Source organism: Amblyomma americanum, chromosome 2 (assembly GCF_052857255.1).
Source record: "Amblyomma americanum isolate KBUSLIRL-KWMA chromosome 2, ASM5285725v1, whole genome shotgun sequence".
NCBI classification, from domain to species: domain Eukaryota; kingdom Metazoa; phylum Arthropoda; class Arachnida; order Ixodida; family Ixodidae; genus Amblyomma; species Amblyomma americanum.
Window position 1 is genome coordinate 175,635,534 of NC_135498.1, and position 25,794 is coordinate 175,661,327.

At 43.9% G+C, this 25,794-nt stretch overlaps 1 protein-coding gene across 1 annotated transcript; it reads right to left on the minus strand.

The window, feature by feature from the left end:
* Positions 1-230: 230 nt before the first annotated feature.
* LOC144119291 (uncharacterized) lies at positions 231-24,208 on the minus strand. The gene is made up of 4 exons (XM_077651953.1): positions 24,104-24,208; positions 16,626-16,803; positions 10,701-10,784; positions 231-1,762 (listed from the first exon to the last, which is right to left on the minus strand). Exons 1-4 carry the CDS (start codon positions 24,178-24,180, stop codon positions 1,589-1,591), a joined length of 513 nt encoding a protein of 170 aa, XP_077508079.1. The 5' UTR covers positions 24,181-24,208; the 3' UTR covers positions 231-1,588.
* Between the last annotated feature and the right edge of the window lie 1,586 nt (positions 24,209-25,794).

The following is a 25,794-nucleotide window of genomic DNA, read 5'->3' on the forward strand; positions in this document are numbered from 1 at the left end:
GCAACACAAATTCACAGTTCTGCCTTTGTGGCTCTCCTGCGAGGCCTCGATGATGCTTTCAATGGTTTTTACTTGCGCAGGTTTCAGAGAAGGGAGTCTGGAAAAGAATCTTCAAGCGCTTTAAAACAGTTTTTTGGGGTTCGACGAAAAGTGTTCTGCTACCAGTTGTTAACTAGAAAATTAAGGCTAAGACTGGACATGAGCTGACAAGAAGGTTCTTGGGTACCAGTGAAATTGCAATCACCAAACACCTCACATGACCCTCTCCGCACCCCTCGTGCCCTCATGCGCCATCAAGCTGGCATTAATTACTACAGAAAGGCGCAGTTCCCTCTTTTATTCTCAATACATTACGCTCACTACTCAACAATTACTGATGAGATAGCTGCATCAATTTGTGCGTGCTTTATTTGAGTACCGGGTCTCTCTCGTAAGCGCTGGAGATGACGAGCGTATGAGAGAGTACAAGAATTTTAGTGAAATCGTTGTGCAATAAATTGTCAATACAATCCCAAAGTGCCCAGAAGATATGTGGTAATTTGAAGAAATTATAAATTATCCTGATAAACGCTACTTAAAGGCTGAACAATCTGCTCGGCTCTGTCTCAATGTTGTTTCAAAAGTGAAAGGGGCCATTGAGTACAGGGGTTTCAATACATCCAGCACCACGAAACACCAGATTCTCAGATATTTTGATCTTATTTGTGTGCATACATCTTATATAAACAATAGCGACACGTGTCCACGCGTTCATATCTAACCTATAGAAGAAGAAAACGCATTCAGAACACAGCGCATATATCCTTGACCATATTTTTAAGGATTATCGTAATTGTATTCAGCATCACAATACAGCGTCTGATGACGGTTATGAATCTCAGTGACACTAAAACTAGTCGCCATATTCTGGTAAGATTTAGATAGCAGCAATTGTAGATGAACGAAATTTTCAACGGAAAACAGCTTATGACAGCAATTTTTTTCTTTTACTGTAAGATTTCACTATGACAATCAATATATCCGCAGATCTCCTTTTGGCAGGCTTGCAATTGTTTGCTATGAACGTTTTTGCTATAGCAAAAACGTTCCCCATTATTTTTTACGGCGGTCTTAACTACTGAATGCGAGTGATGGAAACATTTAAAAAAAAGATTTTGCTACGCATCGAAAGAATGGTACATTAAAATCAATATTTCTATAATAGTATGTACTTACAATATTCCGATATCAAAAATGTTTTGCCGAGAAGGCTGGAATCGTAGAGAAAGGAAGCACTCTAAAATATTTACCGCTTAGCAGCTGTACGTAAACAGTGATCGAAGAAATATATGGCCATGAAAAACAACATTTGATTAAAAGAAACTAAGGAAAATCAGCAATACTACAATTACAATCAAGAGTTCTACCTCGCTCGTGCATTGGAAAATACAATGACGTGTGCAGGTTTTCCCATTAGGCGGGAATGTTTCGGTACTCACACGCAACACGCCACTTTTGGCAGGTGTATTCTCAGTTGCTCCTGCACATTGTATTAAAATTGAGGAAATAATCAACCTTTCTGCTCGTCTGCGAAACTTTTGAAGTTTAGCTACAAATGTCCAGTTCCGTCTTCCGGCACCGCCGTCGACGAAGTGTTCTTTTCTGTGTACGGCGAAGCCATGGGATCACGGTCACTTTGGGTGCTTTCATTCCCGAGACCGTCCTTGAGAGTTTTGCTGCTTGTCAACGTGCGCTTGGTAATCACGTGCGTCTCCTGGGCATTCTAAAAAAAATATACGGTGGGCACTTAAGACTACTTACGTCCTTCGAAGGCGGAAGCGTTGCCTTTTTATTTATATTTTTCCCTCTTTTTCAATGACACACCTACTCATTCGCATAAAATCACAAGGCAAGGCTTAAACGAAGTTCACCCTTATCGCCAAAAATCAACGCGGTTTTGTGGCCTATGGTTTCCTTGCTCACCTCGAGATCAAAGTAATTGGTTCATTGCCTCGCAGCTTCAGAAAAAAATCTTTCCCTTTGCTGATGGTATCAATGGCATATTCTGGACCCCTTTTCCGGTACGGAGTCGACTCTTGGTTTAGTTGCGAATGGGTCACATAAGCTTTTTCTTTAAAATGAATTTTTATTTCGTATGCGAGAACGCCTTCTAAATCATCTGTACCGACGGTACCGGTACAAACAAATTGTTTGGCACACTAAGCGCCATGAGTTCTTGTGACAAGACAGCCGTTGCGGCGAGTTAATATTTTGCCTTTAGAGCTGACGGTAGCTGAATCCCAATTCCTCATCGGATGTGCGCTTCGGAGGCTATATATATATATATATATATATATATATATATATATATATATATATATATATATATATATATATATATATATATATATATATACACGCAAACCGCTCGGGACCATGTTTTTCTTGCAGTACTTACACATTTGCGATGCGACGTACCGCGAAGCGCTCTTAATAACTAAGAAGCCCGAAAAAATTAATGATAACAACCTACAATCAATGCAGCACACCGCTAAATTTGTGAACTTCTATTTTATTGAAAGTTATAGCAAATTACATAATAAATTTACAGTAAGAAGTCTCATTGTTTCAGACACCAGGTGGCACCTGTTATTGTAATATCAACCACAGCCGATAGACTAATGGTCAGTCGAGATAATGCTGTGAAATAAGACTAATACATTTAACAATGTAAGGAACACGGCTATAATAAATATAAACAATAAAATAACAAATATGCCCTATCACATTAGGATCGAACTAAATAACCTGGAAATTATTTATCTTGTCACATGAGAGTAAACACCCATTTCCAGAATGGCCATATTTTTCACATTCACCGACGCTAAACGTCCTCTTTAAACATTCTTCCCTGAGTATATTCACAGATGTACCGCACATTCTCGCTCCACTGAAATCAACAGAAATAATTTCAAATGATCGAAAGATAAATGTTTCAGCACACTTGAACTTGCAATTTTTTTCACAGAGAATATGAAGGCAAGACTCATTGAAGCCAAGAAAGGCACAAGCCAAAGCCAAGAAAGGCACAAGCCAATGCTTTTCTTATATGTTGTCCCCCGCCGCGGTGGCTCAGTGGTTAGGGCGCTCGACTACTGATCTGGAGTTCCAGGGTTCGAACCCGACCGCGACGGCTGCGTTTTTATGGAGGAAAAACGCTAAGGCGCCCGTGTGCTGTGCGATGTCAGTGCACGTTAAAGATCCCCAGGTGGTCGAAATTATTCCGGAGCCCTCCACTACGGCACTAATTCTTCCTTTCTTCTTTCACTCACTGCTTTATACCTTCCCTTACGGCGCAGTTCAGGTGTCCAACGATATATAAGAACGATATTGCGCCATTTCCTTTCCCCAAAAAAGCAATTATTATTATTATTATATGTTGTCCTGATGTTAACAGCGCAGAATGTTGACGACACAAGAAAAGAGAAGCACACAAAAACGAGCGCTTACTTTCAACAACGTTTATTTAGAAGGGACGCAGATCCTTATATTCGCACGGGGGCTTTCTTGGCTGACCTGCATTTACAGGCTGACGGAGGCTTCTCAGTTTCCTTGGGACTGTCAGAAAGACATTAGCGCCTGCTTTGCCACCAATCTTTTTCAGACGACTAGATACGTTGCGTACATGTGGCAGGGCCACAATCCTTCGCTTTTCTTTCCCTTCCCTGCTCTTGCCATCTTGTTCAGCACCGACGCGCTCGAGTTTGATGTTCTTTTTCAACAGTTCCGCCACAGAAAGAAGGAGGTGCGAGAGGTAACCAGCTTGAGTTAGGTGGTAAACCTGTTGATGAAAACTGGACTCCATTGCGTGAATGCACGACTTCTGAAACGCAATGGTCAAAAAAGGTTTGCAATGGCTCTTTTCCCCAGTTTTTAGTGCCCCGACTGGAAACGCAGTGGCGCATTATCACCTCTGGGTTCATTTGCCCAGCAGGCCTTCCCCCTTGCAAACTAGAGCCTGAGATTTAGGAATCTCAATGACTCGTGCGTGGTAATTTCGTGCGTGATAACAAGCGGCTGAAGAGCTTCGCTAAAGCAGGCTAAAAGCTCCAAGGGAACCTCAATGGCACTCGTGCCATGGCCATCGCAAAGTACTAAGTAGTATTTAACGTACCTAAACGCTCTTCGAACGCTTTTCCCAGTGAGGGTATTGTTTTGCAATCGGTCTTTCTTAGGTATGTACAAAACACTAAGTACTGGTGCAACACACGCCCCGATGCACACGCAACGTTTCTGCAAGTACACAATTCCCTCCAAGAGAATATGGCCGGACATCAAATACATAGAAAGGAGTTACAAGAACCACCAGTCGACTCCTCGCAGGCATTTTGAAATGCGACTGCACCGTATGCATCTATACCTTTTCCGACACAATGCAGAATCTCGTATTGGTTATTCGAATAACACAAATCTTTAACATGAGCAGAGTATATCGCAACGTCAGTGCTCGAATTGTCGTGTAACAACCAAATTACATCGTCAGAGGACTTCACATGGAATGTGTCGTCAATAGTTAGCAGATTTAATTTTCGTTGCAAGAACAGGGCAATTGTCATCTTCGAGGTGCCATTATCGGAAATTATAAACCGTAGAGGCCAGTCAAAATTTTGTGTTTTTACAGTGAAAAACATGTCAAGGGATAATTTTTTGCAAGGCTAGATTCTCTGCACTAGGCGCTCGAGCTTAAGGTTACTGCATAGCTTCTTATCAGCTAACTTTGATTTCCTGAAACCTACATTTCATGCCTGTTAAATACGGAATTGATGGTGTCTTTCGTCTTAGCCTTGCACAGGTCATTAGGCCTCAAAGCAAAACCCGCCTCCTTGACGGACGTAAGCAACGAAATCGAATGTTCTTTCAAATACGTCGCCACTCGTCCTACAGGAAAGCTTCTATTGCTCAGTTGGTAGCGCGGTTGCTCATTTGGTATGCAGTAACCTTATGCTCGAGCGCCTAGAGCACAACATCGAAATAATCTCTTGACATGTTTGTAACGTGCCGAGATAGTGGTTTCTGATCTCTCCGGATATATGTGGTTTTCTCGTGTTCTACTTACTGATCAATTGTTTTCGGAGAAAATTCTTTGCATTAGAAATTTTCCTTCCATCAACACTACAAATAAAAGAAATGCTGCAATATCTTCCTTGATTTCAGTTACTGTTGGCTTCCTTCATATGCGTCTCGTAACGAGACCCTCGTTTACCTGTCTTTGGCTGCTCTGTAGTTTATCGATAACCTGGGTTGCGGCTGAATTCATTAAATATGTGTTACAAAAGGTTTGTCGCACAGTTCAGCCCTCACCGCTCATCTCCTCGTGGCACCTGCGTATTCACAGGACGTCCCCGGCTACGATAGAGGGTGTTGCTGGTGAACACTTTCAAGGTTAGGTTACAAAAAAACGAATACAATAGAAAGTGAAAGGCAGCACTCCGACCGCTGTAGCTCAATAATCAGAGCTTGGTAGGTGACATACGGCATATGCATAGACACGGACAGAGAAAGATGGATCACGACGCACGCTAGACCTGCAACTAAAGCTTTACTGACCGAAGGAAGTATTTTTGCATTGGTCCCTTATTTATCTTTTACCGCCGGTACCACCTATCAGATTCTAATGCCTCATACGAAGAGACTACAACAACGCAAAACAACGGATGGAAAGATGCTACTTACAGTGACAAAGCAATACCAGATAAAAGTACATATTACAAAGGCAATGACTTATAGTATGAAAGATCTCGATAGATATCACAAAGATAAATGCACGAATTAGCAGGAACCGCGCGAGGAGACCTTAAGGCCATAAATGTAATGCGATAGTGGAACTGAAAGACGTACACGCGGCGCATGGTAACTAGAATCTAAGCATTTAAAAAAATGCCGTACAAAAAGCCACGTAGAAACACGCCACATAACCGACCTTGCAACTCTGTAAAAAAAGGTAAAATACAGATAAAAAGAGATGTTTGGAAAGCCACCAAATGAAGAGATACGTGGCAAAAACGGGCAATGCGAGGTGAAGAAGGCTTGAAAATAGGCTTTAAAACGACGTTACACAATTTTAAAATGACGTTACACGTAAAGGTATGTGGGCAACTACTACAATCTACTTGTCATACGTTGGAATGAACACAGTGCTTCTTCGATTATTTTTTTTTCTGAGATCTCAGGGTGACCAAAGGTTTTCTCACGCATTTCTTGTCGGCCTTTGCTATGTGAAGTGAAGAAATACCTCAAGGATTTCCCTACCTTCTTGTCTGCTTAGCTTTCCTAACACCACCCTTTCCTTCCATAAAAATACGCATGCTGGTCCCAGTGGGTACGGTTACAATTTTCGGCCCGGTGGCTCTCTGTGGCAACAGCTGAAGCCTTCCTCTGGTGCTCCTGCGGTCTTTCGTTCAGGGAACGGCCAGTCTATCTCAAGTATCGAATCCCACAGAGCAAGGTGATGTTATAGACGACACCCTTTTGACACATGACGGTTGTGTTATAGTGTTTCGTAGTGCAGGCACTGTTGTTTTAATGATACGGCATAATCGGCCCAGTTTATTGCGCGCTGTTAGCCCCACCGAGAGGCCGTGTTGTTCCGCCACCGTCTTGAGCCGATGAGACAATCCATGCATGTACAGAAAGAACGTTGTCTTTTGTTGGAGTCAGACCTAACGTCGTCACTTGGGCGATCTCTCTTGTAGACCTCTTTTATGAGGCCCTCGGTCACGGATGCTATCACATCCATCGGGTAGCCAGACCAACTCAGCCGTGCTACCTGCTCATCAAGGCTGTATTGGATCTTGAGAGGGCATGACTTTTTCAGAGCACCATGCATACAGTTAATGGCTTGAGTAAATATATAACTGTGCAACAAGTTCTGTATTCCCTACATACGGAAGTCGCGCTTTCGTGCCCCGAAGGCGGTAGATGGTTGCTTTTTCTTCTGCTTTTTAATCGATTCCCTTTCAGGTAAAAAATAGAACGAGTTTTTTAATTTTCAATTCATCGCCCCTACAAATTAAAAACATTCCTCTATACCTACCATTGTTTCAATGACTGTTCATACCTTCGTAAATATGTCACAGCTAATTCCGCAGTCCTCTGCTTTGCCTGCCCAATATTTACATCCCGACACACTCGACATAAATACGTGCCTCGGAACTGGGGATTGGGAAAAATTATACCCACGCACAAAAAAAGGCGCATTCTCTTTGCTTCAATGGCGGCCAGTTTTAATTTCTTGTGTAAATGTATAACAACCCCGGTTTTATATTTCCTCATTACATCATCATACATATAAATCATCATCATTGTATTAAAATGTATATTGTTATGCGATAACTTAACTCGGTCTAGCTAGACCGGTTTTCGTAGTAATCATCCTTGTGACGCATACCAAGCTCTTTATCTCATCCGTGGTAACTACCGTCCGAAATAAAATAACTTCCATCGATTCTCTTCTTCTATATATTGAGAAAGATTTGGTCACAATTCCCCTGCGTGTTTGTCTTTATCTTCGTTCCAAAATTGCTTTCAGTTTTTTACTCGAGTCATTCTAAGCACTCGTATTCAGTTTCTCTACTGATTCACATCCATTCTCTCTCCTCCACTCAGAAAAGACGCAACGCTCTTTTCTTGATGCTTCCATTTTCTTACCCTATACTAAAGCTATCCATAAAGGTCTCATTTAACATTCTTCGCGTTCCCACAAATGCACCGTTTACCATTCTACCACTTCTTTATATTTTATAACACGCGAATACGATTTCTCTTGCATTCGATATTGGTTACGCAATTGGATTACTTCGCTTAAATTGAGAAGGAGAAGACTAGTAACCCCCATGGTCATAGTAGCAGTTCATTCCGATTTACGTCTTATTAAACATAAATGAAAATCGCAACATATTAAAATTTAATAAACACTTTTAAAACATAAAAAAATCAATTTAAACTCAATACCCATGTTTTTGAGCAACAATACCTCATTTAAAGCTTACTTTATAGTTTTCCCCATCATAATTACGAAGCACAGATTACCCAGCACAAATTAGGGTTCTCGAAAGCTCACATACCTGATACAGAAGTTATTAAACACCGCGGAGTTCTAGATTATGTACTTGAAAATAACACACAAAATCAATTTAAAAATGAAGTCCGCACATTACTGGATTTCCAGGCGAACTAAAAAGTGCACGCTTCTATGCTTTCTTGTATTCGCTGTCTTCTCTCTTGCTATGTTTCTTGCCTTGTGGGTATCTGTTTCGAGTTGTCTTCTCTGTTTTGTATTTTGTTGAGTGCAGAGGGTTCTTGTGAAGAATTGTATAATAGTGCTGCTTCCTGCTGAATGCCTTCGTCCAGGACAAAAAGCCCTTCTCAGGAGTCTTGCTTGTCAACGTCGTAAAGCAACCTTAACAATCCCTTTGATACAACCAACCTCTAATTGGCTCTGAGAATTAACCCTTTTAGGTTTACGCTTTTTGATATCTCGGAAACATTTATTCGCCAAAAAGCCTCTTTGCCGGTCATGTAACCTGAAAAAATATAAAGATATCGCGCGCATGTGCGGTTGCTGAATAATCGGACAATTTCCTCGTATAATATAGGACGCCAGGGCCCAGTGAGCACAATGGGCATGAGGTTGGCACATGATATTTCACCAATGCCCCTCGACGTACAAATATTTTTATGCGAGAAAAAAGAATCCCTGATTACCATGAGCATAAATTAACTTAAGGCCGCAATTAGCGGTGGAATGTTTCAAGGCTAGCAAGCCTTGAAGCATTTTATTGATCCAGAGCGCCTGATACTGAGTACCCCGGCAAAACTTGAAGTCGTGCGCGTTTCCGCTTCATGGTCACGAAAAGTCAGCAAGCTTTTGCGTGGCATCAAACATCACCAACCGCAAACTGCTCAGCAAGTATTTTTGTTTTGGTTGTGGAAGACACATCGCCTTCCTCTATTTCTATGTTGGCAGAGGTAGAGAGACGTTTTAATGACAACTTTTTTTACCATTGCTAGTGCATCCCTTACACTTGCATTGAAAGCGAGAGGTCAGTTTCCAACTTTCTTTTTATTAATTCTATATAGGAGCTTTCTGCTTTTTACTGCCCCTTATTTTCTATCTCTAAACATTCTACTTATTTCACACGTTCTGCAACTTCTGTAACCGCGCACCAACACTAGGATATTTTCACAAAAAGAAGTTTGACTAGCATCTGAGCTGACTGTTCATTGTGCCATGGGTTTGTCGGCAAAAAGCACAAAGCACACCTTAGCACAAAGCGCAGAACGGCGTTCACATATAGTCAGCGGTTCCAGTAGCACCAACCCGAAGCACGTGCTCGCCGAGAGCTGTCCCGCTGCCACGCGGGCACTTCGTCGTTTTAAGTACAGAGCCAGAAGTTTACCGACAAGCCTTTCTTAGTTTTACTAACTCGAAATCCTAACCACCACGCCCCGATGTCCTCACTGAGGACATGTAGATAATTTTTCATGTTACCATTGCTATTAATATTATTATTACAGCTAAAACACCATAGTATGGCTATTGTCTCCGGTGTAGTTGAAAAGGGTACAATATTTGGGAGCACCGGTACCATCCACGATTTCTGTCCAGCGCCATCTTCCTGGCCGAGTTGACATATAAAGAATAGTACGAGAAAATGAGCAGTGTGTGATGCATTGCTTTCTTTGACATATCCATGCCTCTCGATTCTGCTTGAACGTACTCTAACGGCCAACAGTTTTGTCTCTAAAGTATATTTAGAATCCATGTCATTACTCGGATCTTTGTGTGCCAATTTCGCTTTTGATCTTAGGGATTGCCAGAAATATGTCTAACAAAACATTTGTTTGCTCCACATGAAAGTACCATCGTCCACACGCTTAACACGAACACTCGACAGGTGGAAGCCGCCGCGGTGGCTGAGTGGATATGGCACTCGGCTGCTGTCTCGGAAGACGCGGGTTCGATCCCGGCCGCGGCGGTCGAATTTCGATGGAGGCAAAATTCTAGAGGCCCGTGTACTGTGCGATGTCAGTGCACGTTAAAGAACCCCTGGTGGTCGAAATTTCCGGAGCCCTTCACTACAGCGTCTCTCATAGCCTTAGTCGCTTTGGGACGTTAAACCCCTATAAACCAAACCAAACCACTCGACAGATACAATCTTACCGCCGTACGCTTAATATCCATTATTCATCTTTAATGCCGTGAATGACGTCGCAGAATACAGAAATTTTTACCGGTTTTCTATATTTGTTTACACTCTTTTTGCAGAGATAGTCCGCTTATCAGCGCAAATTGTGTCGCATCTCACCAAACCAGTTCTCAAGCGGTCATCCTGGTATGTGTTCTAAATGTGGCATCTCAATATTGACCATTTGCTTTTTCTTCAAGTCACTTTAACGTCACCCTGACGAAGTCTCATTAGCTATGAACTCATCGAACTTTTGCACGCTCTCAAAACTATTCCTTTTTGTTTTCTTCCGCCATCGTTTAGATACCTACTTCTCATTTGGAGTCCCCAGATCAGGACGCTTGAGGTACTTTAAGGAAGTATTAATGAATGTGGCGCAATTCTTTTGATCGACACTTTATCGCACCATTCTTCGCGGCGCATGAGTTGTATACACATCGAATGTTCCTTTTAGAAAGACGAAGCATCACCTACCTGCTTTCTCATTGTTGCTTCCTTACGCCTTGTAACCGTGAAACCCGTCAGGCGATCGTAATGGAATGTGGCCGCTTTCGATTTCTGCAGGAACGTAGTAAAGAAGACGCATTAAGAGGAGCCTGTCTCTACATCCATCGACAGGGCAATTCCTATTGCAGGTACTGGCAGTCTTGAAGCCTTGACATCAAGTATACCACGCCATCCCCGGAACCCCCTTATAAGTTATCAAACGATAGCTTATAATGAGAAGGCATCAAAAGAAAGCAATCGGTAATGGCTTACCATTACTGATTAAATATCTCTTGTGCAGATTTCACTGCACAGAGGGAAATGTTCTGAACTGCGTCCTGTTTTGCTTTATTTGAAAGCTAATATGCTTATACCTAAGAGCAACGTTCAGTTGGGCTAGTTGGTTTAGATGCATCTTTTGTAAAACACCGCGAACAACGTCGGACAAGAACAAAAAGGACAAGGGACGAGCGCTGCCGTGTCCTTCTTGTTCTTGTGCAACGTTTTTCGCGCTGTTTTAAAAAAGACGCTTATACCTACCTAATGAAGTTTTAAAACAGGAGGTTGCATGCTACCTTTCATTTTAACACGTGTTGCACGGCACAGTAGTCGTAGCGCCTGCCAGGTTGGAGAACACGAGCTTGGTGAAAAGCTGTGTATTTACATAACTCCACCGATTCGCCGTTTAAGTGGCGTCTGAGGCATCGTAGTGAACGACCACTACGATGGAGCCTGCGGCGTTGTGTGCAAATCATCACATGGTATTTCGGAAACTTTGAACAGCGTTCGCTGAGCTAAAAATATTCCTGAGAGGTTTTAAAGCGATAACGTTAAATAACGTTACAAGGCTCATCGGAGAAAAAGAAAATATCTTTGCGGCGTCCTGCAACTTTTATAATATTACCTGGCTGGTCGACAAGGTGTATGGCGTCACGTGACCACGTGACATGGCCGAGTCGACAGGTGCGCCGGATACATCACGTGGCCGAGCCCGGTATCAAGCTCGGTAAGGTCAATTTACAAACGCAGTGAAGGCGCAGCTCGAATATGTTCTAGGACCAATCACCACGGGCATCAATCAGGTTGTGGAATTGAAGCGCCAAAGTGAAGTGTGTGGATGAATGCAAATAAGAGCACACCAATTCGGTATCCACAATTGTAATTTATAACCATTTCAAACACAATTCTCATTTCAAACACACATTTTCATTCGGGAGTTTTAGAACAGCAGACTCCAAGCATTGTCCCCCAAGAACTTTCAGGCACATGTTACGTGCACACAACGTAACGCACGCCCTGTGTCTTGGGATAACGTTAGTAGCGAGAGCTATAAGAGAGGTTTAGAATAGAGGTATCCTCTACGCAGCAGTGCAGGCTTAGGTTCGTCAACCGCAGCGCCATTACGGCGGAAAGAGAAATAAAGCATTAAAACTGAATGCGTGAAAATGTTTTTTTTTAATATCTGGTCACGACTCAGGCCGCGTATAATGACCGCAACAAGCGCAACATTCAACGCACAATTTTGACTTTTTTTTCTAGAATATTTGCCGCCTGCAGCCCCATCTCGGCCGAAACGAGCAGAGGTAACTAGCGCAAATGTGATTATTTTTCATTTTGTTTGCGTCCAAATAAATGAAAATTATTGCATAAATAGAGAAAATTGTTTGGTTGTAGCATAGTTAAACCGAGTAGGGCGTGCCAAAGCACTTCACGCAAAACCGGCACAAAGGCAACCGCATGTAAGATCAAGGTCATAGTTGAAGTTGTAAGGTCAAAGGTCGAAGTCAAAGGTTAACGTTTCGCACACACCGCGGGTTTTTCGCCTTTGCTACCTAAGTAGTGCTTTCACACAAACCATTTATGGCAACAGAATGCAAATTATTTTTGACCGCTAATTGGACCAAAATCGTTAACCTCTGAGAACCTCCCGAGCTTTGTGACGTCACGCAGCGCGTCCTGGCTAAGTCTAGGAGCTCTGTATATACGGAAGTAATCTCAAATGTCGTGCGCTTCATCGCTAAAATTTAAGGGTGAGGGCAACTTCAGACAAAGCGAAGGCTTCCTGCACCTTTCGTTTGCCCTGAACATGAGACAAAGTAGTGGCAATGGCGAAACGCTCGTGAAGCAAGGAAGCCTCCCTTCGACGGACGCCGCCATATTGCTTGAACTTAAAGCGGCGTTGGTGAGCACGCTATTTTGGTAAAATAGCATTCGCCGCAAACGCTAACCATAAAATCAAGGCGTGCCTTGCGTTCTGGGCATACGCATTTCGACGCCCGAATTTCTTCGGGCCCAAGGGTTGAGGCATCCTATTATAAAACGCCCTATTTCGCCGAAATAGCGCTCGCCTCAAAGCCGCTGTACGTTCAGGCAACATGTAAGCGTCCGTCGAACTGGGGCCTCTCGCTTCACCACCGATTCGTTGTCGCCGCTACTTTGTGTCTTACGTAAGGCGCACGAATCTTTCACTTTGCCTGAAGAGGACAAAACGCCAAAATTTTAGCATTGAAATACGCCAACCTTTAGGATTGCTTCTGAACCATCTAGTATTAGCGATTGCGCGTTGTCTGATGTTAGAAAGTGCGGGAGATCCGAAAAGAATAACGACATTTGTCCAAAAATTGATCAAAAAGAACTGAAATTCCACTAAGTATTTTATATTTATGCTGTAGTTTTAATTTATGTCGACATAAACAAACCGGAAAATCATTAAATTTGCGACAGTTAATAATGCGCGTTCCGGACGAGATGGCGCTGAAATTGGCAAACAATCGAAAAAAGGGTAAAAATTGCTCCTTTTATGTTGCGTTTGTTTGGGTATGATATGGGACGTTTGCTGCTGACAAGTAAGAGGATACATGAAACAAAAATATTTTCATGTGTTTCTTTTTATTTCTCATTTCTCTCCTCGGCCATAATGCGTTGCACTGGATGAACCGAACGAAGTCTGGCGCCGCTGCACAGCGGAAACCCCTATTTTAAGTCACCTTTGTACGTGTCCGTGTCTTTGGGGCTCCATATTTTGTTAGCACCCAGTACTCTAAAGCTCTCTGTTTTCATGGATGTCAGGTTTCGTGCAGACGGGAGTGTGGAACCTCAACCCTCGCACGCCCGCGCGAGGGCCTTCTCTGCCTTACCGCCAGCCAATGCGTTCGTCTTCCGCAAATTATGGATTGCTATAGCCTGCCCATTTGTCTGGCAATGAATGCTCTTATGTGATGGCTCGAAATCTCACAGACTTTCACGATGGAAAGGACACCCAGCCCATACAAAAATGACGTTTTTAATCATTTTCACTCTCCTCTCTACTTCTCCGATCTCCTTCGTTCATGTAAACCGGATGGACAGCATCACGCTTTGATGACTCTGTCTTGGCAGCTATCCTCAGCCTGGCATATATGCTCCAGATAAGTTCTTACAAAATCATCCGAGAAGTGCACGTCCGTCCTCTACTCTGCATCAAGCACAATGTCCCTCCCACGGTTCTCTTCGGGTCGTTGCCAACTCCTCTGGCCTCGTCTTGATGCTCCGGGTATTCCCGCTACCTCAGTCCTAAATCCGAATCCTGAAAGACACGGCTGACGAGCGCAACCTTTGTGAGCAATGATTTCTATTCTCCAGAACGGACTCGCTGTGGCTGTCAGCCCTGAGCTCTTGAAATAAGGACTCCACCTGGAACTTACCATGGCATGTTTGATCCGCAAAATATTCGCCTCACTCTGTTCACTGGTCACGGAGTGTCAACTGGGAAAATTTGATTCTGCAGTGGACTGCCTTTTAATTCCTTTAGTTTTTCCGTTTGCGCATTTCAGTGTTGCTCTCTCTATATCCTTGCAATTATATGTATTCCCCTTCCTTAGCACGATGCCCCCCTGGAGGCCTATAAGGTAGATTTAAATAAATATATCAATAAAATATACCTGGTCTTCTTTTGAACTGTTTACGGATTATTTTTTTTACGCCCTGCGGCGACACATATCTCCGTGCGGTCTAAGCAGGTGGATTGTGCAGCAAGGCGGACATTATGTACGTGATAGAGCTGAGTGATGAAATGATTAAATAACTAAAATTAAGTAATCAACTTTTTTTACTGTTTTACTGCCAACATTAAATTACGAAATTGAAGGCTGTCAACATAGAAACTGAGTCCACTTTCTAAATTTTCTTCATCGGCAGTGCATTTTAGAACATTTAACTTCAAAAATACACATTTTCTAGCTTGTAAGTTTGGCTTCCCGCAGTACACGTTTTTAAAATGGCGTTGCTTAGCGTAGGATTGTTGCGGAAATCCAGTGAACTGCTTCGACGCCATAAAATACACAAACTGCTTCTGTATTTTCTATATTACAAATGCCAGCAACACCATTTTCAAAAATGTGCTTTGCGCGAAGCCAACTTTTCTGGCCAAAAAATGCGCATTTTTGAATTTAAATATTTCGAACTGCATTGCCAATAAAGAAAATTAAGAAACTGGACTTAGCTTTTATGTTGACGGCCTTCCATTCCTTAATATAATGTTGGCCCCTAAAGGCAACACTAAAGAGCTGATTAGTTAATTTTAATATTGAATTATTTAATAAGTGAGCTCTATCATGCATATAATGTACGCCTTGCTGCACAGTCCAGCTGCGCAGACCGCACCGACGTATCTCTCGCAGAGTTTAAAATAACGATCTCTAAAGAGTTAAAAAGCAAAGCCGGTGAAGTTCTTTCATTTATTTACCTTAAGGGCCCTTTCGGGGATAACATAGGTGGGGGGAAGGGGGGGGGGGCGTTGCCTTATATAGAAGCCTACAATACCTCTGAAGTGTTGAATATGATTCTAGTGCTCATGACGGTCGTCGTTAGTAAAGTATTAGTGAACAAACCATATTTGCAAAAAGCAACCAGGCCTCCGCAACCACACAAACAGCTGTCTGGTGGTCCAGCGTTGACGCAGCGGTCACCTGCCCTCGTTGGTGGCTTAGAGACTTGCGATATGAGAACCGCTAATATCCGTGTCCTTCTCAGGATAATTCTGAAATGAATTACGCATCCACCTTGTACGCGGGAGGTGCAAGGTTCGATCCCCTGGGCCACTGGGTACCCAGCGGTGGTACAGTAGGCGCAATCTTTTCCTTCGCCCATTGCTCGGTTCTTCTCGGGTTAAATAACTGGGAAATTTGTCTCGGACTGCATCTTGTGAAAAATAACTACCTTGTGCCTTTGCGGTTGCCCTTATTAATGGGGCGGCCCTTTCTCCATTAATCATCTTCAAAATTAAAGTTATGCAACCTATGACAATTTTTATCCCCTCCTTATGTTTTAACAACCCCCTTTTACATTTTTCATTCATTTATATCTCCGTTTTTCTTATCTTCTAGCATAAGTTTTCCTTATCTTCTAGCCGCCTGGATGCTTAGACAAAGTCGGTACATTGTCAAGACAAATTAGATGGCTAGCAACCACTGTACACTGCTCTCTGGAATGAACGTGCACAAAACAGGCGACTGCCACACAGCATTAAGGACGACGAAGGAAAAGTTACTGGACAACTCTCTACACTACTGGAATTCTTCTGCACTTGCTCTAAGTTCAGCGCATGAAAATTTCAACACACTTGGTAATGCCCGGGAAAAGGAATGGATTTGACATTGTTCAATCGGACAGCGCTAACGTGAACAACTCTGTTAGACTTCGCGCTGCCCGATTCAACATGAAATTGGTATCAACTAGCCTTAATCGTCCGCATTATATATTAATTTTCGGACGAGTCTACAGTTGGCTTTGTTCAAACGCTTTTCTCGTCCAAGATAGCAAGACCTTCATTTCGCAAATTAAACAAATTTCATGTCGCCTTGTCCCGATAAGCAGTGCCACTGAGCGCAAAGGGCTGCTTTACTCGTAGCTAGCGTACAGCTGGATGCAACGTACGGAACTGGTTCCAAAGGCGAAGCACACGGCGACACCGATGAGCAGCACGACCACGATGGAGAACATGATGACGTTATTCCCCTCGACGCGTTTTTTCCACGTGGCGAAGTGAACGTCTGGCTCAGCAGGCTCTTCGTATGCCCGGGGTGGGCTCCTCAGCTTGAGCACGTATACGGGCCTGGGAGAGATGAAAACTGTCTTTCAACCTAGTCTTATGCGGTAGCTTCCCACGCATTATTCATCAATGCCCACATATTCAGGCCGAAAGCACTACTGCAGGTGTACCAACCCCGAGCAAGGATCTTGTTTTGCGCACCGCAAGAATCTTGTCTTCTCCACTGTGTTATCCACCACTGAGCAAGAATTTTTGTCTTGTCTTGTGCCCCGAACTAACCCGAGCTTACTCCGGTTACTCGGATAAGCTAGGGTTAGTTCGGAGGCTCGTTGCGAAAGCTGCAGCCAATGGGAGCCAGATGGCAGTTAAAATATTCATTGATCACGGCAGGCTGTTCAGGATGAGCAACATGGGTCGCACAATCCCTGCCGGTGGCTGTAATAGAAACAGACACCGCTGCGCCATTGCGCCGGTAGTTGCACGTGGACTCGCCGCTACGTCTGAATAAATGTAGAGAATAATCAATTCTGTATATATGGGCATTAATCGAGGAAAGCCCTTAAGGCCTAGCCCAATTAATTAATTAAGGCCTGAGCCCAGCGGAAGTGATATCGTGTGGCGTGCATTTGAAGCACGCATTCTGTGAGAAATCGAACGACTATTTTTCTGGAATGCCCGCTTTTTTAATTAATTGTAGCCTAAGTGCTCCTTACTTTCAAACGTGTACTTGGCTTAACCACGTCAAACGCCTACCAATTTTTTGATACCCCCGAAATGCCTTTCTTTAGTATAAGTCCGAAACAACTTTCTAGCTTTGCCGCCTATTAAAACTGAACAATTTCACGAACATTTAAATGGCTGTTAATTCATTTTCTGTGTTCATGCTAGCAGCCACGCTGCGATAACAATACATAAGAAATAATGATATGTAACATCAGTGTGCTGGCTACCCTGCGTGCCATGGCTCTCGGCTGCGTCGAAGCTTTGCGGTAATTCTTCAGCTTCATCTATTTTGCCGGTTTAAGACTGTAGCTACGGCGTGTGCCACATCAGTGACAGAAAGCGACCGATTTCGATCAGGGACGCCCCTGTCCGACTCGAAACTGACGGATGAAAAAGAAGAAAGGGAACATATGAAAAAGCGGGCATTCCAGAAAAATAGTCGTTCGATTTCTCACAGAATGCGTGCTTCAAATGCACGCCACACGATATCACTTCCGCTGGGCTCAAACCTCCATTCGATTTCCTCGCACTTAGAGCTCAGTAAGCTACTGCACCAGCAAGTATTGTCAGAAGTGCAACAAGATCATAAATTAACAAATGACATTTCGTAATTGCGCATCTACAAGTACACTCCAGAAACAGCCTAGGGCACACATTTCAGGAGTTGCCGAATAGGTTTGATAGCAAGAGCTTTATGGAGGGGAAAGATTTTCTCTAAAGACGAAGCTGAAAGTGTGCTAAAGTAGTTAAGGGCACTCTTGTGTAAGCTTCCTACCATTTGTTTATGCGGACATATCAGTCCTATAACTATGTACCAGGGCAGCACGTCATCACAACCGTGAGCCGAAACAGTGCTGCAATTGAAATAAAAGAGCGTCTGCTTCGCCTCAAGACCTTCCCAAGTACAGAGGCAAGCGTCCAGTAAAAGGTCCTCCGAGACTGGCTAGTAATGCCAGTTTCTAGTTACCGTATACATGGCGCATCGCGTCTCCATCGTTCTTATTCTAAGTGATGCGACAGAAAGAGGCACCCTGATGTGCTTGTATATCACGTCTGATTTGCCTCTATGCTGTCTTGCATCACAATCCACCTTGTTATACTCATTCTTCTCCTTTTCTTTTTCTCCAGTGCTGATCAGCATGTAACGTAATTGTCCCTGAGGTCAAACTCTTTTCCTCTCTCTATAAACGGCCCCCCTCTTTCTGTTACTGCCATTTGCATCACGTCGCTTGAATCCCTGATGAGGCAGAGTATGGAGCTTGATTGTAAATCAACTCTATGGCGAGGAGCGTCATAAAGATCTGTATGAAGAAAGTGTCTGGGCTAAAGAAAATTTTTGACGAAGTGCTGCTCGTTGGAAGGTTAACAAGGGCTTAGTATTATAACTGGAATACCAACGAGCTTCAATGTTTCGGTTCTACGTGTCACTAAATCAATAGTTTCTATGAACTCTCCATGCTTTTACTGCGAGAGGCTTGTGGGTAGCTACTATCGGAATTATGGTATCAGTTTTCGAGTCGATGGCACCATCCATGAGCCCTGCACTCCTCCCATACCCCGATGTCTTACCGCGCATCCCATGACTGCTCACTACATCCGGCTGGTCCACAACTGTGAGAACCTTACCCTTATTCCCCAACTTACCTTCTCTAGCTTTGGTTTTCATGTTCGACACTAGAGCTGTCAGTAGAATTCATATTATCCCAAGGATAGCTGTCCGGTGAGGTTTTTTTTTACTCGTTTACACCAATAGTAATAATAATAATAATAATAATAATAATAATAATAATAATAATAATAATAATAATAATAATAATTGGTTTTTGGGGGAAGGAAATGGCGCAGTATCTGTCTCATATATCGTTGGACACCTCAACCGCGCCGTAAGAGAAGGGACAAGGGAGAGAGTGAAAGAAGAAGGGAAGAAGGAGGTGCCGTAGTGGAGGGCTCCGGAATAATTTCGACCACCTGGGGATCTTTAACGTGCACTGACATCGCACAGCACACGGGGGCCTTAGCGTTTTTCCTCCATAAAAACGCAGCCGCCGCGGTTGGGTTCGAACGCGGGAACTCCGCATCAGTAGTCGAGCGCCCTAACCACTGAGCCACCGCGGCAGGTGTTACACCAATCACCGATAGGGTGTTCGAAATAAGGCTTTACAGATTTTTTCAAACAATACTAAGAATAATACACAAAATTCATTATTGTAAATGGGATATGCGGCCAGGAGGACACAGACCGGAACAATGTTATCGTAACCTGAGTAATTAAGTAAGATTCATTAATGCGCTATTTAATAACTGTAGTTAGCGTGTATGTTTAAAATGAAAACTTCGAGGCAGTGACAATAAAATTGGATTGCAAAACATTTATTTCTTCAGAAGGCAAAATGCAGACGGCCCGTGATAGGTGTCTATCAGCCCACGAATTACAGCGACCTGAGTTGATCATTCAATAACCCGGGTTTAAACGTTCAGGTCTGAGCTGAACAACACGGTCTCCCATTGCTCGGGAATAGCAAATTTTATTAGAGATTACGGTGGCGGCTCCTTTTCACCGTTACACAATATGTGATCGTAAGTGGCTATTTTGCCACAACGTGTACGTTCTTGGTCGTCATCACCGGGAGAGAATTTTGCTGGTAAGTAATGAGTAACTGTAGGATCGCGTCTAGAGTCGCCTCCAGGCGGTCTCCTATTCCTCATCTAAAGTTTTGTCTGGAGGAGGAAAGATCATCAATAATTATAAGTTTTTGTTTGACCCAATATGTTCATTGCTGCCTGAGAAATTCTGCCCCTCGAAGAATGGCATATGGAGAACTTAGAGTCGCTTATTCTAGTATCAGCATTGGTGTTAATGATGGCGAGGCTGACAGCCGCCTCTTCTGCCGTTTCTGAGGGTCTCCTTTTAGTATCGCCAGAGGCTAACTGTCTGCCTTGCGCGTCCACCGCCGCTAGTGCGAACGCTTCTTTCTGTTGGTATTCTGCGGCATCTACATATACCACTCGTTCATGTTGGCTGTACATTCTGCGTAGAGCTTCCTTCTCGAGCTTTCCTTCTCCGCTGATGGTGAGCAGGATGCATATTCTTAGGTATATTGGCCTGACCAGCTTTGCCTGAGGGATGTGTTTAGGTATTCGTGTCCTTTTATCTAGTGGCGGCAGCTCTATGCCTAGTCCTAGGTGATCGCGTATGGCCCTTCCTGCTTTGGTGCGAGGAAGCTGGCCTCGTTGCATTGTCCACTGTTAAGACAATTCTACTTTCTACATTTTCAGTAACAAGCCTATCTCCTGAGGTGTACACGTCTGAAATTTTAACTGAAACTGCATAATTACGCAGGCGAGACAGCGGCACACAGCACGAGACTTCCATGGTGCGCCGCAGCTGTTGCGTATTACGCACCGCCAGACAAGCATGTGAATTTGCAGGTGACAGTGATAACCTTTCTTTCTTTGCTAGCGAAACCGAAAAATCATTGCGTCGGCGGTGAGCAGACGTGATGCCTCTTTCGACTTCGCATGCGTTCAAGCGCATTGATACCACACTACTGGCTGAGAGCGAAATATTATAATCATGGCCTGTAAATCCACATTTTTCGCAGGCGAATTAGTGCCATACATAACTGCTGCATGACATCACGGAGGAGCTTCACGTCGAGAGCCGCCTTTGTGCATACGTAATTAGACTGACATGACTGACAATTTAGGCTTGCAGATGGCAGGACACAGGTTCTTTACAAAAATCGCACAAAATAATATAGCTTTCGAATCCCGGTTCCACTAAGTTTTCAATATATACATGTAGGTTAATAGGAGTGAATAAAAAGTTGAATAATATGCTTTAATAATTACTGAGCTTACGATAACAATTTTCCTTCCATAACCCATTAACAAAACAACTTGTGTGTATTGCGGTCTTTATTGTTTTTAGGCCTGTAAAGTCGAATTTTTAACTCCGTGTAGTACGTACAACAGCGGCTAATTGTCGAGACCAATTATAGTGATTTCACCTTCAGCCGTTCGTGGTCAATACAGGGTGTTTCTTTTTAGAAGGTCCGAAATTTATAAAAAGTAACCTACTTTACATTTTTCTATCCCTGGGGCTCTGTTGGGGACAGCAGGTAAGAGGCAGAACGATTTAGTTAGTTCGGTAAATAACTAAATACCTTAACAAAGTGATAAATTTTAGTTTAGGCTGTATGTTATACCTGCAGAAGCAGAGATGGTCCTTCAAGCCGTTCAATTAAGCAAGAAAGCAAGAAAATAAACTTATAAACGAATTTCGAGCACGCGTTACGAGGCGAGAGAAAGTAACGCTGATTGGCGGCTTGACACTCTATCTCAGTAGCAATAAGCGCCTCTGAGATCGATAGCTCTGCAATAGAGAAAGGGATTGTTCTGCCCTGCGCATTGCATCACAGTGCTGGCGTCACCTGAGGCGCAGAAAGGCGGGCCGGCAGGATGGCTGCCAGTTTCGCTTTGCTTCGAGGTTTGGCGGATTGCCGCCGCGGCGGAACCCAATGTGATCTGTCACTGGGCTTGCAATACGACTTCAGAGCCACTGCATGGCTGTTGTCGCCTGCGGAAGCGGCAAAAAAAAAAAGCTCATGCCATTCCCGTTTTTGGCGTGACAGCAGCGGCCTCGGAATGGCGTCGCGGGTTGATGGAAGGTTATCGCTTGTGAAGATTTTCAGCAGCTTTGGGTCTACAAGTGTTGTGGCGTCAAAAAGGGGGCCTAGAGCGTATGGTCTGGACGAAAAGCTGGAAATCGGCGTGCTTGCATTCGTAATAGCGAAGTTTGAAGCCAGCATTCGACAAATAACCCGGTGTGCTGGTGCAAGCATGAGTCAGTGTCGAGAGTCCTTTTCTTGATCTGCGTGTATGCTTTTTATGCGAGTCTGGACCAGCAGCTGAGTGCGACAGACTTTCAACGAAAACAGGATTTCTGTGACCGAGCCCCAGCTTAGTAGACAGAGGTTCTGGATTCTTAGAAACGGTCACCTCGACGGATGAAGCACAGTTCTTTCGCAATTCTTCTCAATTCACATCAGCCCAATAGTGGGCTGATGTGAACCGTCACTATCTTCGAGCGTACAAACACTAACCAAGATGAGCAGTAAACGTGGGCTGCAGCATTTTCAACGTACGAATCATCAGCCCCTACTTTTATGAAGAGTCACTGACTGGGACAAAGCACTGGAAAGAAATTCTTAAAGGAGAAGCCGAAGATTTTATTTGGGACCTGCCTCTCAAAGTTCTCAACGGGGCGTGCCACCAGCACGATGTAGCGCCAGCGCATTGTTCTGGACGTGCTGTGAAGCATCCCGATGCTGAAGCAACACGATGCAAGGTTTTCACTGCGATGGATAAGATGTTACGGCCCCGTCCCATGGCTTCTAAGGCCTCCAGAATTGATCTTCTTAGACTTCTTACTGTTGGAGTACGTAAAATACGAGGTTTTCATTGATGAGAATGTCAGCGTAGAAGAATTTAGGGTGAGGGTCAGCGCAGCACACCTGCAATAATGCGTAGGGTATTTGATTCTGTGCTCGAAGGATACGCGTTGTTTGTTTCTACAGAAGAACAGCATTTTGAGCATTTCTTGTAACAGTTCTATTTGCTCCTAGTACCGCTTCTCAGTTCGCATGTGGGTCAACAAATTCTAAGTTTGCCACTAAACCGCTCAATTGAAATGAAATTTTGTATTTATTTCTCCTCTAGCAGAAAAAAAATCTAAATCCTTCTGGAGCTGTAGCCGATCATTATTTTGCAATAATTATTCTCACAGAGTAGCTTCACATTCATGGTTTTTATAAGCAGGGTCTCAAGGCAGAAAATGCCTGAGGTACTTGTGAACAGTTGAGCGAATGAAATGCTTTTCCGATGTAAAAGCAGCTATTCACGCACGTCGCGTAATCAATTGTTAAAAACGACTTGAGCCTTTCTTTTTGCGGCTCCAACAGACGATAATGACCGCGCAGTCGTCCAGAGGTCTTATTGGAAATGCAGTGACAGCGCGCATGGGGTTCCGACACGGCGTCAATTACCAACCCGCGGAGAAAAGTGAAACTGACAGTGACAATGCCGGACCGCTTGTCAGCGCCTCAGGTGGCATCAGGAGTGTGATGTGAAGCGTGCGGCTAAGCGGTTGACGCCAGAGGCGCGTATTAGCGCTTAGTCACGGTATGAAGCCACCAACCAGATTAACTTTTTCTCGCTTCGACATTCGCGCTAAACATTTTATTACCTGTCTTTTTCGTGTCTAAACTGTTTCCGGGACAGTCTCCAATTGTGCAAATACAGCATTCGCTGGAGGCAAAAAATTTAGAGAAGATAATTGGTGCACCTAGTTAATTATCGAACTACATACAGCATTATGCCTCTGACCTGGTGCCCGCTGTAGCCTCCAGTACAGCCCGAGTGCTAAAGTAAACCTGACGGAAAGTAATAATTTTTCAATTTTTTTTTCTTCAAAAAAAAACAAACAAAACCACTAATCTATTCCCGCTGCAAGCAGGAGGCTAAGCAGAAATTTTGAAGGAAGGCGGTGCAGTTTGTTCTAGGTCCAAATTCGAGAACGGTGCGTTTGCAGGCGATCTTAATTCTTGAAAGAGACAAAATGCGTGCCTGGAGGTCTCACCCATCGGTGGTTGAAGTCTTGTTCTTATTTCGCATCCACATACGAGCGACCTTCATTGCCGAGGCTGAGCAGTTCATAGCAAGGGTACAACAGCCACTGCGCTGGTTCTTTAACTTCTTCCAGAGGGCTGCAATCCAAAGCTGCAATATAAAGGATAACAATTTGTCACTTGTCTAGTCTTAATAATGACATCGCTAAACAAAAAGTTTTGAAATTATGAGCCGATTTCTGCCAGTTCTCATGGACCGAAAGCTGATAATATTTGCCTTCAACAGAAACAATCATAGTTTTCATATCCAACCGCCCCGCCGACGAAGATGAAGCCCACAGTTCTTCCGCTCCAGAAATAAAAGAAAATCTATGACAATTCTGCGGTATTCATTTATTGTAATGTTGTTGTTTCGACAGAGTATTTAGAATAGCCACTTAGGAAGTGTTTCAAATTTTCTAAAAACACCTTGTGTCATGCCGCTCTTTTCCAGGTATCCTAGCGCCGTAAACATCCATAAATATTGTCCTTATTAACAAACTCTAATGAACTAAACATTTCTCCTTCTCACCCTGATTCAAATGATTTTTTTTGCCACAACACAGAACGTTTTTTTATGAATCAAAGGAATCTTTACTTGCTCATTCAAGGAAAACTTGTGCAAAATATTTGGACCGAAAGCCTGCATGGCTAGTATCTGGTCCAATACAAAAGAAGACATTTTAACAACCGCATGATGAAATGTGTAACTTAATTCGTAAAGAGACAGTCGGACAGAAAAACTTAATTTGCAAGTGAGTTCTAGACCCTGGTGGGACCATGTGCCACTGCGCAGACCCGCACAGCATCAGGTCGGTCACGTCGGGACATGACGTCGGCAGCCCGAGACAGCGCAGCAAGCTGCGATGTCGGGTCTGCAGACGTGAGCAGAACCTCCCAGTAATCCCAGCTCGAGATCGCGTGCTGTCACTGCGGGCGAGGATCAGCAGGGCAGCCGAAAAGAATGTGAGAGAGTGTGGCGTGAGGGTCACTGCATAGGGAGCATTCAGGGGATGTGCCACAATAGTGAGATAACAGCTGAAGGGATGACAGAGAGCGCGTCTGGAGCATCTGAAGAGGATCGGTTGGGAGGGCGTACGAGTATGGTGGGGATGACAGGGATACCATGAGCTCTGCAAATGTGCGCGCCCGCTCCCTCGAGAATCCTGGATCTCGAGACTGTCCTGAGCACGGCAAATCACACTTCGGGCCAATTTATCGGAAGCCTCGTTTCCAGGGTTCCCAGAGTAAGCCGGCACCCACTGGAGTTCTACCCTGGGTGGTAAATTTTCGGTAGGAGTGTTCAGCAAGCGCCATGCAGGGGTGTGAATTCTGCCTCTGGCAAAGTTGAACAGACTAATTTTGGAGTCGCTAAAGATGTATTGAGCTTCCGTATGTGAAACGGCTAGGGCGATGGTGGCCTCCTCTGCCTCCTCAGGCGTAGAGCCCGAGGGAAGGTGGTGAGTTAGGGGCTTGGTAGGGTTGGATTGTAGCCAACTGCTACCTCTTCCCGTGCTGTAGATGCGGCGCCCATCCAAAGGGCATTAGCGGCGAGCTACGCGTCGAGGGATATGATAAATGGAATGGACGTTTCAAAGCAGTGGTTTCACAACGAGAGGTGTTCGGATGTGTCGAGGGATAAGGGTTGGCTGGTAAGAGGGTA